This window comes from Panthera leo, chromosome C1 (genome assembly GCF_018350215.1).
Source record: "Panthera leo isolate Ple1 chromosome C1, P.leo_Ple1_pat1.1, whole genome shotgun sequence".
Lineage (NCBI taxonomy): Eukaryota > Metazoa > Chordata > Mammalia > Carnivora > Felidae > Panthera > Panthera leo.
Genome location: NC_056686.1, coordinates 117,927,405 through 117,943,324, shown reverse-complemented (window position 1 = coordinate 117,943,324; position 15,920 = coordinate 117,927,405). Strand labels below are relative to the sequence as shown.

Below are 15,920 nucleotides of genomic sequence, written 5' to 3'. Positions count from 1 at the left end.
AGCTGCCCCGTGGCATAATTTTTAAGACCACATTTGAGCTATACTATATCCTCAGAATTACTACTAAAAAAGAGTGACTCTACTTTGCTCCAACAAATGTTTGTTGAATGTTTGGCCTGTGCAGGACTCTGGAATTTTGTTGAGGTTATGCTAGAGAAGTAAGTAGACTCAGTTCTGCCCTCATAGGACTTAGAGGCTCCCAGGTAGACAGGCGCTGGGCAGGTAAAGAAGAGGGTCCTGATGGGAAAGGTCCCCACACAGACTAGGTCGGGATGGGCATCACCCAGAAGGCAGCACGCTAGCTGCTCTGGCCGCTCTGCTTACAGTCATATTCCCCCAGGACTGGGAGATGTGAGGGAGAAGTGTAGTGGGCAGGAAGGCTCATCGTCGAAAGCTTAAGGAGTAAGGACCGACCACTGGGCAGGAGGGCAAGATGGGCTGTGAGGGCATGGGAGTTACGAGGTAGAGAAGGGAGGAGGCAGAAAGGCCAGGGAGAGAGGGCAGGGCTGAGTCTCTTAGTGGAGGAGCTCAATGTCCAGCTGCTGAAAGGGGCCCAGATAACCCTCCCCAGCTCTGTGTCTGTAGGATGCCAGGGGACAAGTAGAGAACTCGGCTTCTCCATGCCTCGCTCATCCCACAAACTCTGACCCACCTCATAGAAGGAGAGGACATGAGGAGAAGCTCAGGCCTCTCTGAGAGATGTCACAGCTGTAATGACTCCTGTAGTGCCCTAAGGGACCACCGCAGGCCCAGTTAGAAGTTGGGCTGGTCTTGGCTGAGGGAGCATTTCCGAATTCACAGACCCTCTCCAGGTCCTCTACTGCTTGTTTGCCCTTCTTACCAAACAGTCTCTGGCATATTTCCATCACACACAGCCGGAAGTGTGGTTTCTTCAACACGGTCTAGTTATAAGCTCTGTTAGAGCCAGGAGCTTCCCAGGCTTCTTTGTGTAAAGCCTGCCCATTCAGTGTTCCCTAGGTTCCCTGGGGCCCGTTGTGTGGCAGAGAAGCCCTTTCCCTGTGACTGAGTGTCCACAGGATAAACCCACTGGTACTCAAGAGGCAGTGAGGACCAAGGTATTTGGGGTGTGGAAACTGGGCACAGTTGACCTGCCTTGAATCCCAGTTCTGCCATTAACTAGCTGTGTCACCTCAGACAGGACACTTATGTTCTCTCGTGCCTTGGTTGCCTTGTCTGTAAGTGGGGATGATCGATCACAGTACCGCCTCATGGGATTAGAAGAGTTAATATCTGGGAAATGTATACAGTAGCTGGCACCCAGGAATTACTACAGCCGCATTGACTATGGTCACTCTTGCGGTTCTTTTAAATTTTTTTAATGTTTATTTTTGAGAGAGAGAGAGAGAGCATGAGTGGGGGAAGGGGCAGAGAGAGAGGGAGACACAGAATCCGAAGCAGGCTTCAGGCTCTGAGGTGTCAGCACGGAGCCCCACAAGGGGGTTGAACTCATGAACCACGAGATCATGACCTGAGCGGAAGTCAGATGCTTAACCAACTGAGCCACCCAGGTGCCCCTGTTGTGGTTCTTTATTATGTAACTTGAGTCTATTCCTTGATATCAAAAGAACTAGTTATAAAGAAAAAAAATTTTTTCCTTTTTGTTTTGTTTTTTTTTGCAGCAAAAAATATGTTATCCCTTTACAGTGCAGCTGCCCTATAGATTTCGAGTTTCATATCACTTTGGTTCAGTCTCATGAAGCCTTTACTGTTGACCCGTTATCAGGTAAGGAGAATCAAGGTTTCAAGTTTCCAATTTCCTCAGAGTTCTCAGATCAGAGAGGATTTGGAGAGTAGGCCTCAAGTTATGAAAGAGAATAAACTTCATTTGAATATGGTTTTTTCACATGTGTAACAATAGCAAATTTGACGTACCTGACATATTGTAAATTGGGATTGGATACTAGAGAATGAGGCCACTTTGGGATCATTTGGGTCATGCAGATAATTTATAATAGCATCCAGGTAAATCTCTTTCACGACCAACACTTGAAGTTGGAAACTAATCCATTCCTACTCTAATTTTGGCTCTTGGTATATCCTTGGATTTGCATTCATCTTTTCATTCAATTTCAAATAACATGGGAACATTATTTCTTACCAAGCGTTTGGAATGTTATTGAAAGCTCTTGTGAATTTGCTGCACGTGGTGTGGCCAGTCCGTCTTTGCCTGCCCTAAAGGACATAGATCCTGACACTGCTCAGGACTTTTGGAAATGCTGTCTCCATCTGAAGTGATTTCTGCTTCCCGGTTTCTGTCTCTTGATGTTTGGGTTTGGGCTTTAAATATCTGTCCACAGCAGTCTGCTGCGAACACTAAAATAGTTTTGTTTTTGAATGTCTGGGTAGGAATCCATTAATTTCCTGATTGCAAGTGCATAGATGAGTGTTCAAAGCAGAAATTTTGAATTACTTCTAAATTATGAAATGTATATAGATTATTTCCTAGGGAACCAGGAGCCATTCTGAGATTTTGGAAATTCAGTGTAGCTTTACCATTTATACTGCATAAAACAGGACTTGATTCTCTTTCCAGAGAGAAGGTTTATTATTTTTAGGCTTTAAAAAGAAGAGAGAATAAGTGGTTACCAAAATTGTACTAAATAATATTATATTTCTGCTTTTAATTATAGTTGATGTTCTCACTCTAAGCTTTTTGGTAGAGTAATAATAGTAACACTTAGTAACTATTATATGCCAGGCACTATTCTAAGTGATAGATATAGATACATTTTATATATGTGTACATACACATATATACATTAAAAAATTTTTTTTAATGTTTATTTATTTTTGAGAGAGAGACACAGTGTGAGTGGGGGAGGGGCAGAGAGAGAGGGAGACAACAGAATCTGAAGCAGGCTCCAGGCTCTGAGCTGTCAGCACAGAGCCCAATGCGAGGCTCTAACTCACGAACCGTGAGATCATGACCTGAGCTGAAGTCAGACGCTTACCGACTGAGCCACCCAGGCGCCCCTATGTACCTATATATTTAATCTGCACTACAACCAGGTAAGATTGGTACAATTATTATTTCCATTTGATAGACATAGAAATGAGGTGCCAAGTGTTTAAATAACTTATCCAGGGACACTCAGTAGTAAGTGGCCGAGGTGGGACTTAAAAGCAGTCATTCTGGTTCCAAAGCCTGTGCACCTGCCTCATGAAATACAAACTGAATTTTTGCCTTAACTCCAAAAGGTTATAAAAATTTGACCTGCGAGGTAAGTTGGTAAAGTGAGCTAGCTCCTGCGATCTTAGTCCAGGCTCTGCTTAGAGATTATGGCAAGAAAGAGGAGGGGTTCCTCTTCCGGCCTGGGCCATCAGACCATACTGGACCTCTGGGACTGTCCCTGAAAGCCACGTGCTAAAACAGATCCAGATAAATCCCAGTGAGAGGGCATCAGGTCACGGCAGGAACAGGGATGGGGGAGCCTCAAGAAGAGAAAGGTATTGGAGGCAGGCTAGCTGTGTCAGTAACAGGAATCACCGTGGTGTAGAAAGGAATGGCCTTGGCCCGGGTGGCTCCCAGTACATCACCAGAGACGCTAAAATATGAAATCGGTTTCTTATCAAGCAGCCAGTTCACCTTCACCAAAGGCTCAGACGGCAGATGGGGCTTAGAGTAGGGCAGTGCCCCAAGATGTTGAACACTTAGGACAGCTATGAAGCCAAGGGAGCCATCCCTGGTGATTTGCATTTAGTAGCTCTGGGAAGGGTCTGGTTTTCTGTACTGGTAACAGGCACCTCCAGGTGATTCTGATATAGGCATTCCTCAGTGGTTCTTGGTAATCACTGGACAAGGTTCACCAGTAAGATCCTGTCCCACCTGATGGTCTATAAAGCTGTTAAGGGAAGAGAGGGAACCACCGAGATTTCCGAGCAGTTGTGATAGGAGCGGTTTTTTAGGGAAGCCAGTGTAGCTGCAGTGTGCAGGTGTGACTGAGGTGGGAGCAGGCAGGAAACCAGGAAATCATTGTATCGGGAATGAAATCGAGTAGGCCTTGAGAGCCTAAACTAAGCCGGTTACCAATGGCAAGGAAAAGAAAGGGAGAATCTGGAAGAAAGCTAGAGGTTCTTGTGGCCAAGTCATACTTCTGCCAAGAACTGTTGTCCCAAGACACAGAATATTAATCGATGAGAAGGGTTTTGAAACACGGCCTATTTGTAAAACCAGTGGACTACATACATAAGCAATTAAGTGCTGAGCATCGATGAATGACAACTGTACTTAAAAATTATGCAGGTAAGTGCTGAGCATCGATGAACGACAACTGTACTTAAAAATCATGCAGGTGTGTCCTTGAGCATTCAGATTATAAATTGCACAGCCACATAATTCAGACAAATGGGGCCATGAGTTCTTTGATCCACCTGATAAGCTTTCGTTGCTCTGGTGCTTTGTTTGTTGCTTATCTTTTAAATTCTTCCCTTAAGTGAAATTAAGTTGGATATACCAGTTTGAAGTCGAGAGAGAGGTGGGAGCTAGGGACATATGTTTTGATGTCACCTAGGTACTGATGGAACATACTGCTGGGGGTCTGGAGATGACATCACCCAGGGAGCAGGGGTGGCCAGAGAGGAGAAGTGGATGGAGAACTGAGACCTGAGCACACAGGCACTCAGAGGACACCGGGGCGGGGGGGGGGGGAGTGGGTGCAGGACAGAGACCAGGAGGAAAATCTGGAGAGTGTGAGGCAAGCAAAGCTGTGAGTGAGGGAGTGAGTGGGTGAGTGAGCGAGCCAGGGCTCCTGAGCTTTGGGGATCCACCTATACGATTTCAAATGTTCTGCGTCATATGGATGGTGTTGCTGATGTGACTGATGTGCTTGTACACAAGCAGGTCTCCTAGGCTGGACCGCTCAGCCTCCTCAGTAGCCATTTTGTGAGGCCTGGTGCATTCCTTGGCCCACTGGTCTCTCTGGCATTTTCTTGCTTTGGTTTCCCACTTTGTTAATGTACTGATGCGTCTGTTATACATCTTCGAGGCTATGGAATTTGCTGATGACTTTTACTCACCTGGAATAAAAAAGCTCTGTCTGCGAGGACGGTGACTGCAGGTCAGGTGCATGTAGCCCAGGCAGGTGCTGGGCTTTTCTGACTTGCCAGGCATCTGACCTGACTCCTAGGTCTTATACAGTTGGACAGTCAGGGATCACATTTCGGCCAGTTAAGTCCTTATTGCCCCCATTTTATAAATAGGACCCAGATAGGCTAAGAACCATGGGCTGATTTTACACAGTTAGGGTGTATAGTTATAGACACTGTTTTAGGCACATCTTTAGAGGCGGTGGAGACATCCATGGTCCATGGGGTTATAAAGCAAGTTCTCCTCTAGGAACTAGAAGCATCATTTATCCATGCCTTCCAGGCATTTCGTGCTCAGGCTTGCCAAATGAAAAAAATTTGAATAAAGCTAATTCCATTTACAAGATACGAATCTGACATAGTGCCCCTGACTTTAACTCAACTGGCCATTTGTCCACTGGGCGTCCTTAAGATGCATGTGTGTGCTATAGCTATCAGAAGCTGGATCTGTTGACTGTGCCAAGATCTTCCTGAGACTGGGGGAAAGGAGTGAAGGATTTTGTGACCTTCTTTACAGTGCTGACAAGAAATCATATACAATTAAAGCATCAAGAACGCTCACTCTGTTGATAATTTTGGAAGAGGCAGCAATACATTTTATTAGTGTTGGAGAACAGCCAAATGCCACACACAAAAAAAATTGTTGAATTCGTTCACTTTTGAACACTTGGAGATCCTGGGCATTCACTTGGTGTCCCATACCCTCAGACGAATGCATGCAATTCATATAAATAGTAAATTGTAGCATACAATGGCTAGTTAAGCAAGAGTTCCTGAGGACTATTGCCCAGAGTTCTTATAGAAAGTTTTAATACTTTTGTTCTCTTTTTTCCCCAGTGATGAGGCATAGAGCAGTCATTTGGAAATAATTTTATATTTTGCATTTTCTTATGAAATGCAAATTTATGACAATGTGATACTGATTTGGGAGTAATCCCAGAGCCTCTGCCCTCGCTTTGGACCCAGACTACTTTTTGATTATAAGCAACCCAGCCCGGAGCACATCTTGGCAAATAATAATTTCCCTTACCCCTGGATGAGCACTAGGATGCCATAAAGAGTGTGCACCCTACGTATCAAAGTCCAAGGCACCTCTATGCACCTCTTACTCTGGGTGGGCCAGAGGGACTTGACCCCTAGTCCAATCATGTGATCTCCGTTGGATTCATTCATACTCCTGCAGCACCTGCCATGGTGCTGGCCATACCCCAGCATTTACCCATTTAAGTTTCAACAGGAAGTGAGGGTTAACTCATTTTTTTGCGTGTTTTTTCTCCAAAAGCTCCTTCCCCACTGGCTGAGGTATTTTATCATATAACAAGCCTCACCGGCAGGTGAACCCCTTCCTTCCAGACAAGAGTATGAATAGGGAAGGTTGCCCCTGCTTCTCCCCACCTCACTATACACCTGTTGGTGGGTGAGACAGAAGATCCCCAATCCCAGCACAGACTGAGTAGGGGACAGATCAGGATTGTCAGGAGGATGGTAAGACCTTTAAAGGAGGCTCCCATAAAATGTTTCTTATTGGTAGTTAGGTCCATCGTGAATAGCCTCATCCCAGAAAATAATGCTTATTATACGGCTACATAGCGAAATGGAGACACACAGATATATCTTTGGCAAGTGATAGAAATGAGCGAGATACACCAGCCAAATGCTTCTGATTACCTTTCAGGTCAGCAAACTGGAGAAAAGCCAGGGCCCATATGCCAGGTCAGAATAGAACACTTATGGGAAGTAAAGTCAAGAGATCAAACGTTTCTATGACTTTCTAGAGCACCAGACTTAAGGGTGAGGAAATGAGAACAACTGGGGACAGGTAATATATCAAATGCAAATGAGTTCCCAAAGCCCCTTATTTAAGGATATATGTAACTAATTTATAGCAGTAACTAATGGAAGCAGGAAAAGCTGGACAGGCAGGTAGCAATTCTTTATGCACAGCCCTGAGGCCGTTCTGTCACGTTGTAGCAATGCTACATTTTTTTTTTTCAACGTTTTATTTTATTTTTGGGACAGAGAGAGACAGAGCATGAACGGGGGAGGGGCAGAGAGAGAGGGAGACACAGAATCGGAAACAGGCTCCAGGCTCTGAGCCATCAGCCCAGAGCCTGACGCGGGGCTCGAACTCACGGACCATGAGATCGTGACCTGAGCCGAAGTCGGACGCTTAACCGACTGCGCCACCCAGGCGCCCCAGCAATGCTACATTTTACCTGGCAGTTGGTATCTCCTTGATGGGTGACAGTGGTTGTACATAGAGTAGCTGGCATAACGTTAATAATCGCTTCCATTTGCTAATTGTTAAGCACGTGACAGGCGCTGTCCTAAGCACACTGGATGCTCTACTACATTGCATTCTACAACCCGATGAGAACTCTTAGCATCACCCCTTTTTACAGCCAATCACACCCAGACTCGGGGAGGCCAGATGTCTTGCCCAAGGCAGCAAGGTCTGTCTGACTCCAGACCCCGAGCTCTCAACCACTCCCTTAAGCTGGAAGAGTAACGATATAGGATCCTTGAAATAGGAGAGAAAGCCAAATAGAATTGTATCACAAGACTAAGAGTTTAGGAACGTTCTCTTTTGGGAGAGAAAAGTTAGGGAGATAAATAATAGCTCTCAACCAGGCCTTGTGTATTCTCCTTGGCTTCAGGGTCCTTAGGTATCTCTTGCTCAAGATGATCATTTGGTGGCATGTCAGTCTGGGCTGGTTTGAGCTCAGTTGACCAACACCATTCAGTGGACTTTGCCCAGAGACCAACTCCTGTACTTTGACCAAACTCTGTACCCCTACTGCCCATGCAGAAGTGCCAGCCCCAGGGAGGTCCAGGGAGAGGCCAAGGATAGCATGACCCAACCCTTTATCCTGCTGGAAAAGCCTGTCTTCCGAGAGACTGGAAGGGAACGCCAGCTTTGCTTACAGAACAGGCCCTTCTGGGGGTCCCAAGGGGCTGGTATGGGAAAGGCGACTTGCCCAAAACCAGGCAACAGCAACGACAGAGGGAAACAAGAAAAGCTCTGGGTGTAAATAAGTGTGGGAGATAGTGGGCTGAGCAAACGTAAGAATTTCTTTAAGAAATGGCTTTATAAAAATGAAATATGTTTGTTATGAAAATATGTTTCATTACTTGATATTGATTAAAAACAACAACAACAACAGGTGAAGCCAAAGGAATTAATGAACTTCCTTGATATAAGTGATACTCCTAAGGTACCTTATACCCTGACTGGGTGGTTCAGTCAGTTAAGCATCCGACTCTTGATTTTGACTCAGGTCATAATCTCATGGCTCGTGGGATCGAGCCCTGCATCAGACTCTGCACTGACAGTGTGGAGCCTGCTTGGGATTCTCTGCTCCTTCTCTCTTTCCCTCCCCCACTCATGTGCTCTCTCCCTCTCTCTTTCAAATTAAATAAATAAAAACTTTAAAAACGTGATATTCCTAAAATTTACTGCTAAAAATTAAGAAATGAGATTATGAAAGGTCACCTGGGTGGCTCAGTCGGTTAAGCATGCAACTTCGGCTCAGGTCATGATCTCACAGTTCGTGGGTTTGAGCCCCGCGTCGGGCTCTGTGCTGACAGCTCAGAGACTGGAGCCATCTTGGGATTCTGTGTCTCCCTCTCTCTGCCCCTCCATGTCTCACACTCTGTCTCTCTCTCAAAATAATAAAGGAACATTAAAATAATTTAAAAAAAAGAGAGAGATTAAGAGGTCAGAGCCACTGCTTCCTTCAGCTGCATGCTTCAAGTTCAGCTAGAGTCTTGGTGGTGCAGAAAGGGGAAGTAGCATCCATGCACTGTCTCTCCCCCCCCGCCCCCCTTATGGCTTCCTGTTCTGTGATATTATCTTACTTTATCTGGGTTTACAGCCTTTGCATTCTGCCTTGTGACCATAAATGCCACAGTTGCTTAGTTTCTATTTAAATGGAACCAGGGTGTCCCCTCCATTCTTGTTCCATGTTTTCTCCACTCTAAGTTCTTCACGTCCGTCCTTTCTCCTGGCTTGTCTGGACTGTGTAATCCAGCGGCTTGTTAACCAAAGTTTCCTGGAGGCAACATACCGAGAGTGCCTGCCTGTTTGACAACGTCCCTGCAGCCTGTCATCTTGAAGGACAACTTGACTGGGTCTAAAAGTCTTGGTGTACAGCTTTGGTCACCTCAGAACTTTGTAGACGTTGCTCGATTGCCCTTTGCTTTGAACTTGCTAGGAATTCGGAGGCTGGTCGGAATCTTTACCCACCCAAGGTGAATTCTGGATGCCCTTAGAATTCTTTTTCTTTTTGTTTTTGTTTCAACCTTGAGGTTAAGTAATTTGCCAAGATATGTATTGGTGTTGCTCCGTATCATTTGTTTTCCTTGAACGTCGCATGTCCTTTTGGTCTGGAGAGAAAGAACTTTCATTACTTTAGGACATTTTTCTTTTTTTTTTTTTTCTTTTCTTTTTTTTTAAATTTTTATTCATTTTTTTTTAAATTTTTTTAACGTTTATTTATTTTTGAGACAGAGAGAGACAGAGCATGAACGGGGGAGGGTCAGAGAGAAGGAGACACAGAATCTGAAGCAGGCTCCAGGCTCTTAGCTGTCAGCACAGAGCCCGACGCGGGGCTCGAACTCATGGACCGCGAGATCATGACCTGAGCTGAAGTCGGCCGCTTAACCGACTGAGCCACCCAGGTGCCCCTTTTTATTCATTTTTGAGAGAGAGAGACAGCACGAGCAGGGGAGAGACAGAGAGAGAGGGAGACACACAATCCGAAGCAGGCTCCAGGCTTCAAGCGGTCAGCACAGAACCTGACGCGGGGCTCGAACCCACGAACCGTGAGATCATGACCTGAGCCAAAGTCGGATCCTTAAGTGACTGAGCCGCCCAGACGCCCCTGTTTTAGGAAATTTTTCAACTATTAAAACTGGATACGTTAATCTTCTATTTGCTTTGTTCTTTCCCTCAGGCATATAAATCATGTATATGGGTTGGCTCCCCTTTGCCCCTGGTATCTGTTATCTTCTTGAAAATAATTTAATTCTGTACGGATTCTTCCTTCCTCCCTGCCACGGCTCTCCCTGTGTTTCTCCCTTCCTTGCATGTGTGTTCTTCACTGGCTTTTGCTTATGTTCCCTTCCTCCTCCAAAGTGGATTAATTTTTGAATTTTCGGTTTTTGTGCATAACACAAAATGTTGGTTCCACTCAGCATTTTACTCAGCGTTGAGTAGGGCCTGCTGCCAGCAGAAGGATAACGTGGGGAAAGAAATGATGGCGGTGATAATAATTATAATTGCAGCTGATGCTTATATGGTGCTTACCATGTGCCAGACATCAGTGCTGCTCATTTTTAACAAATATTTATTTTGAGAGAGAGAGAATGCACGCAAGTGCACGCATGAGTGGAGGAAGGGACAGAGAGAGGGAGAGAGAGAGAATCCCAAGCAGGCTCTGTGCTGTCAGCATGGAGCTGGATGTGGGGCTTGATCTCATGACCTTGAGGTAGATCATGACCTGAGCTGAAATCAAGAGTCAGAGGCTTAACCGACTGAGCCACCCCAGCACCTCAATACTCACTCACTCATTTAATACTCCCAATAACACTTATGACTGGATGCTATTATTATGTCCGCTTTGCAGATGAGGAATCCGAGGCATGGAGTGTTTAGGTAAGTTGCCCAAGGGCAAAGCTGGGATTGGAACCAGGGTCTGGCCCACAGTCCGTGGGCTCAGGCATCCTGGGAGGACATCTCCCATCACTGCCTCAGGCTCACGAGGGCAGGGTGCGTCCTCTGTGCTGTGTGCTGTCATTCTGTGGTCACTTGCTCTGCTCTGTCCCCGTCATGTCACCTCCAGCCTCCCGGTCCCAGGTCTAACGCCATAGAAATGTCAGGGCAATGTAGTTACTTCTTCAGCTGCCTCCCCCGCTATTCTAGGATGCTGAGGTCATGTCTCTTCTGTCCTGATCCCTGCTTCTCCAGGGCCCAGCCACATACCACGTTTTATCTCTTTGATCAAAGACTAGTGAGTGGTTTTTTTTTTCCAGGGCCATTCCCCTTATCCTCGGGGAAATTTGTTGCCCTCCCAGCTCCCGGCACACTCCCATGCCTTACTTTACACTAGTAAAACCTTGGTTTGCTAGCATAATTCATTCCGGAAACATGCTTGTCTTCCAAAGCACTCATGTGTCAAAGCGAATTTCTAGAACCATGGGCTCATTTGTGATCACGTGACATTCGGCATCACACACTACTCGCATTGCAAGACGTGGCTCGTGTGTCAAGTTGAAATTTATTAGAAATGTTTGCTCCTCTTGCGGAACGCTTATAGAGCAAGTTACTTGAAATCGGAGGTTTTACTGTATTTGGTAAGCGTGCTGCTTTTTCAGGCTTTGGGATTGTTTAATGGAAGACTTTCCTTCTCTTCCATTTTATGCATTTGCTTCTTGGAGTTTTGGTGAGTTTTCCAGCAGGGTGTTCTAGTTAGAATAGCTTCGCTTCACCGTCTTGTACCAGAAATGCTGCTGGGCTCGATTCCTCCTGCTGCTGGGTTTGCTTCCTGCCCTGTGGCCCCCCCATTTGCATTTGTTCCAGAACTAAGCACTCACTACTTGTGCATCAGGTACTGATAGGCCCTGGGCTGCCTCAGGGAACAAGACAGTCCTGCTTCCCTCTCTGATGTCCCAGTTCAGGGGAGAGACACAGGTACATAAGGAGGACATTGTCCAGGGAGTGGAAGTGGTTGTGAAGAAAAACAGAATAAGGGGATGTGACCAGGTGACTGCTTTCTTCGGTGGTCAGGAACTGGGGAAGGGGGCTTTAAGCACAGGAGCCACCATCGCTAGAAGGTTGGAAGCCCAGCATGTCTGGAGGATGTGCCCAAGGGGAGACCAGGTTGGAGAGGCCCCGGGGAGCTGAGGGTGGTAGAAGTTAGGGTTTGGTTCTGAGCTGGGAGGGAGTCCAGTGGAGGGCTCTCAGCAGGAGGTGGGGTCTCATGACGCTCCTGAGGGGAGAGTGGGTTGGAGTAGCACAAGTAGGGAGCAGGTTGTCCTCAGGAAGGAAGCCCAGGGCTCGCCTCTGGGAACGACACAGGGAAGATCAGCATGGCCCCTGCACAAGGATGGCTCGCAAATTTGTGAAGCATTCCATATTTAAAAAAAAAAAAAAAAAGGAAGGAAGGAAGGAAGGAAGCCAGGTTGGCCTGGATGGGTACTGGCTGTGAAAATGGCGAAGGGTGGGTGGTGGCACAGTTGGGCTTTGCTGAGGCGTCGGTGAACTGGGGGCGTGCTCAGGGGGTGGCTCCCTGTGTCCCCGTGAGTGATGGGGAGTGCAGGTGCTGTGCGTGGTGCTTCGTGCAGCTCTTGAGTTCATCTATAAGCATTCCCATACAGTCTCTCTGGCCTCCCCGGAGCTGTCTTTGCGTGCTGGACAGCGCCCAGGACCGTGGCCATGTAACATATGTGTGCTACACTCACTGCTCCCTGCCAGCAGGTTACAGGCTTGACAGAAAATGAATTGGTGGCCTGGCTTGCCTCTCCCAGCATCCTCCTGCTCAGACTGCCCCTCAGCTTCCCATCAGCACAGGTAGGGTCCCCAAGCTGTTCTGATCCTGCTCCCATGGCCTGCATTTTGGGTACTTGGTAGACAGGGAGGAAAAGGAAGATCCCCCCCCAAACTCTCACTTTACTGATTATTTCTAGTTTCTGTCACAAAGGCTTGCTGGAGGGAGAAGAGAATGAAAGATTAAAGGAAGATCGGGGGTAATTGGCTGTTAGCATCCGTCCCGCACCTGCTGCGGCTGAGCAAGCGTTGGCTCTTCCCAGGAAGCTTAGAAATGAACTGATAACTGAAAGCCTCAGGGCTCATATTTCACCCCTTTACAGAAAGTCCACAGGCCTAAAATTTAAAGTAGACCTTCCCAGGGGCACCTGGGTGGCTCAGTCAGTTGAACATCCGACTTCGGCTCAGGTCATGATCTCACGGTGTGTGGGTTCGAGCCCCGCGTCTGGCTCTGTGCTGACAGCTCGGAGCCCGGAGCCTGCTTCGGATTCTGTGTCTCCTTCTCTCTCTGCCCCTCCCCCACTTGTGCTCTGACTCTCTCTGCCTCTCAGATAAATAAAATAAATGTAAAAAAATTTTTTTTAAGTAGACATTCCCAGGGGCAGCCCAGTCCTTATCTCATGACCTGTAGAATAGCCTGAGTTTGGCAGCAAAAAGAAAAAAAAAGCAAAAAGAAAGACCCGGTGCTTTCGGAAACCCATCCCAGTGGCTTGGCACCGTGAGGCTGTTGCCTCTTCCTTTTTTAGGTACTGGTACAGTTGTCCCTTAAGCAACACCGATTTTAACTGTCTGGGTCCACTTCAACGCAGATTTTTTTCCAGTAAGTACAGCACAACTGTAAATATATTTTCTCTTCCTTATGATTTTCTCCATAACATTTTCTTTTCTCTAACTTGCATTATGGTAAGAATACAGTATAAAATACATAGAACTTGGGAGGAGGGGATGGGCTAAATGGGGAAAGGGCATTAAGGAATCTACTCCTGAAACCGTTGTTGCACTATATGCTCAGTAACTTGGATGTAAATTTAAAAATTTAAAAATTAATTAATTAAAAAATAGATAAAATGAAACACATAGAACTTATAAATATGTGTTAATTGTTTATGTTATTGGTAAGGCTTCTGGTCAACAGTAGGCTATGAGTCATTATGTTTTGGGGGTGTTAAAAATTATATGTAGGAGGGGCGCCTGGGCGGCTCAGTCGGTTAAGCGTCTGACCCTTGGCTTCGGCTGGAGTTATGATCTCACGGTTTCGTGGATTTGAGCCCCTCATTGGGCTCTACACTGAAGGTACGGAGTCTGCTTTGGATCCTCTGACTCCCTCTCTCTGCCCCTCCCCCACTCGTGCTGTCTCTGTCTCTCTCTCTCAAAATAAATAAATAAACTTTAAAAAAAAAGTTGTATGTAGGTGTTCAACTTCACAGGGGGTGAGTGCTCTTCCCCCTCATGTTGTTCCACAATCAACTGTGTAAGTTTTTCCAAAAAATACTTCTTCTTCTTGACATCTTGTTTTTTTGTTTTTTTGTTTTTTTAACTTTAACAACAACAAAAATAGTCTCCATGCCCATCGTGGGGCTGGAACTCACAACCCCGACATCAAGAGTCGCACACTCCACCGACTGAGCTAGCCGGGGGCCCCCTCCTCCCGACATTTTAACGATAATATAATACAGAATAAGTCATTACTCATTATATTTGGCACAAATGTTGGGAAGGACACATTTATAGGACACACACTCCCTTCTAAGTAAGCATTATCCCAGACTTTGTACACTGTTTTCTCCTTTAAACCTTGTCCCATCCTACAGCTGAGAAAACTGAGCCTCGGGTAACATAACAAGCCAAGTCGCAGAGCTCGTATGGGGCCCAGTGAGCCAGGGTCTCTGTTGTCCACACACCCTGGGCAGTGGCAGTGATCTGTGAGTGTCCCTGTGGGCGGCATGTGGTTCATGGTGGTGAGTCTCGAAGCCCTCCCTTCTGTGATCCAGTGAATCCAAGACACCGAATTTGTCAACGGCTTGTTTGTGGACAGTTTTTAAACTATGCGCTATTAAATCCCTGCCCGAAGCTTAGGCAGATGAAGAAATTTACCCCACATCGCACAGCTTGTAAAACCCTAAATCCTGGAAGATTAAAACCAATACTTACTAACACTTCAAGCATGAGGGCTTTGTGATAATTTAAGGAGGATGATCTGTGGCTTCTGAGAATTTAAAATAAAAAGTGACTTAAAAAGGATAACAATATTGTAATGACACTATATGGACGTGAAAGAAGAAATGTTTAAAAAATGATCCCCCCCCAAAAAAATAATAAATAAATAAAAATAAAAAATGATCCCCATCCTGGGCCTAACCACCCTAACAAATCTCCTGTGGGTGGCTGGCCATGTTTATGCATACTTTACATAATTATAATCAAGGTCAGGGCGCCTGGGTGGCTCAGTTGTTTGAGCATCTGACTTCGGCTCAGGTCAGAGTTTGCGAGTTTGCGTCCCGCTTCAAGCTTGCTGCTGTCAGCATGGAGCCTGCTTTGGATCCTCTGTCCCCCTCTCTCTCTGCCCGTCCCCTGCTCGCACTCTCTATCTCTCTCAAAAATATATAAAAAAACAAAAATCAAGGCAAAGATCCAGTGGTATTTTCTGGTCACTTCATGAATCATTATAGTATTTTTCAGTGTTGCTATGTTTTCTTCGTTACAGCCATTTTACTGATAGACTAGGATTTTCTTAGCCTCTAGTTCATTTCTCAGTTTTTCTCTCCTCTCTCTCTCCACCCTACACCCTCACTGCCCTGCAATTTAACATTATCCCTGCTGATCTAAGGGCAGTGATCTGAAATTGCCCCCAGAGTGGACAGAACCCATAAAATCTTGGTCTGGGCTTTTTAAAATAAAGTAGTAATGGGGGGGGGGGTGTTTCTTACTGTTAAACCATGAAACTTGCTCTCCTTCCTCCCACCATTAGTTTTTGCCAAGCAGTAAGCCAGGACTGCTAGGCACACCTTTAAGAGCTGTTAACATTTGACAATCAGCCGCAACCAAGTTCCGTTAACGGAGCTGTGCTAACTGGTGTCCCCGTTGATGGAAAAAGCATTGTCCACTCTGGTTGCCCAGGTTACGCCTCCAGTGTGTTTTATGTATTAGGTGTGGGCCGGGAGCACTTAAAAATAAATCAGCCGGGTCAAGGCAAACATTAATCCTTGCTCCAGAGCTTGTTCTTATTATTTTAAGTTAATGAGCCGGAGCAGAAGCAGTCTAAAGCCCC

The 15,920-nt window shown here is 46.1% G+C and overlaps 1 protein-coding gene and 1 pseudogene across 4 annotated transcripts in view; both read left to right on the top strand.

Moving 5' to 3' along the window:
- The window catches only part of CFAP221 (cilia and flagella associated protein 221), a 104,471-nt gene that overhangs the window by 32,763 nt on the left and 55,788 nt on the right, over positions 1–15,920 (top strand). For all 4 annotated transcript variants that reach the window (XM_042954213.1, XM_042954214.1, XM_042954215.1 and 1 more), the window contains one exon: positions 1,641–1,744. In XM_042954213.1, coding sequence (XP_042810147.1) covers positions 1,641–1,744 — 104 coding nt within the window. The remainder of the gene's footprint in view (positions 1–1,640; positions 1,745–15,920) is intronic.
- Positions 12,154–12,247, top strand: LOC122228988 (annotated as a pseudogene).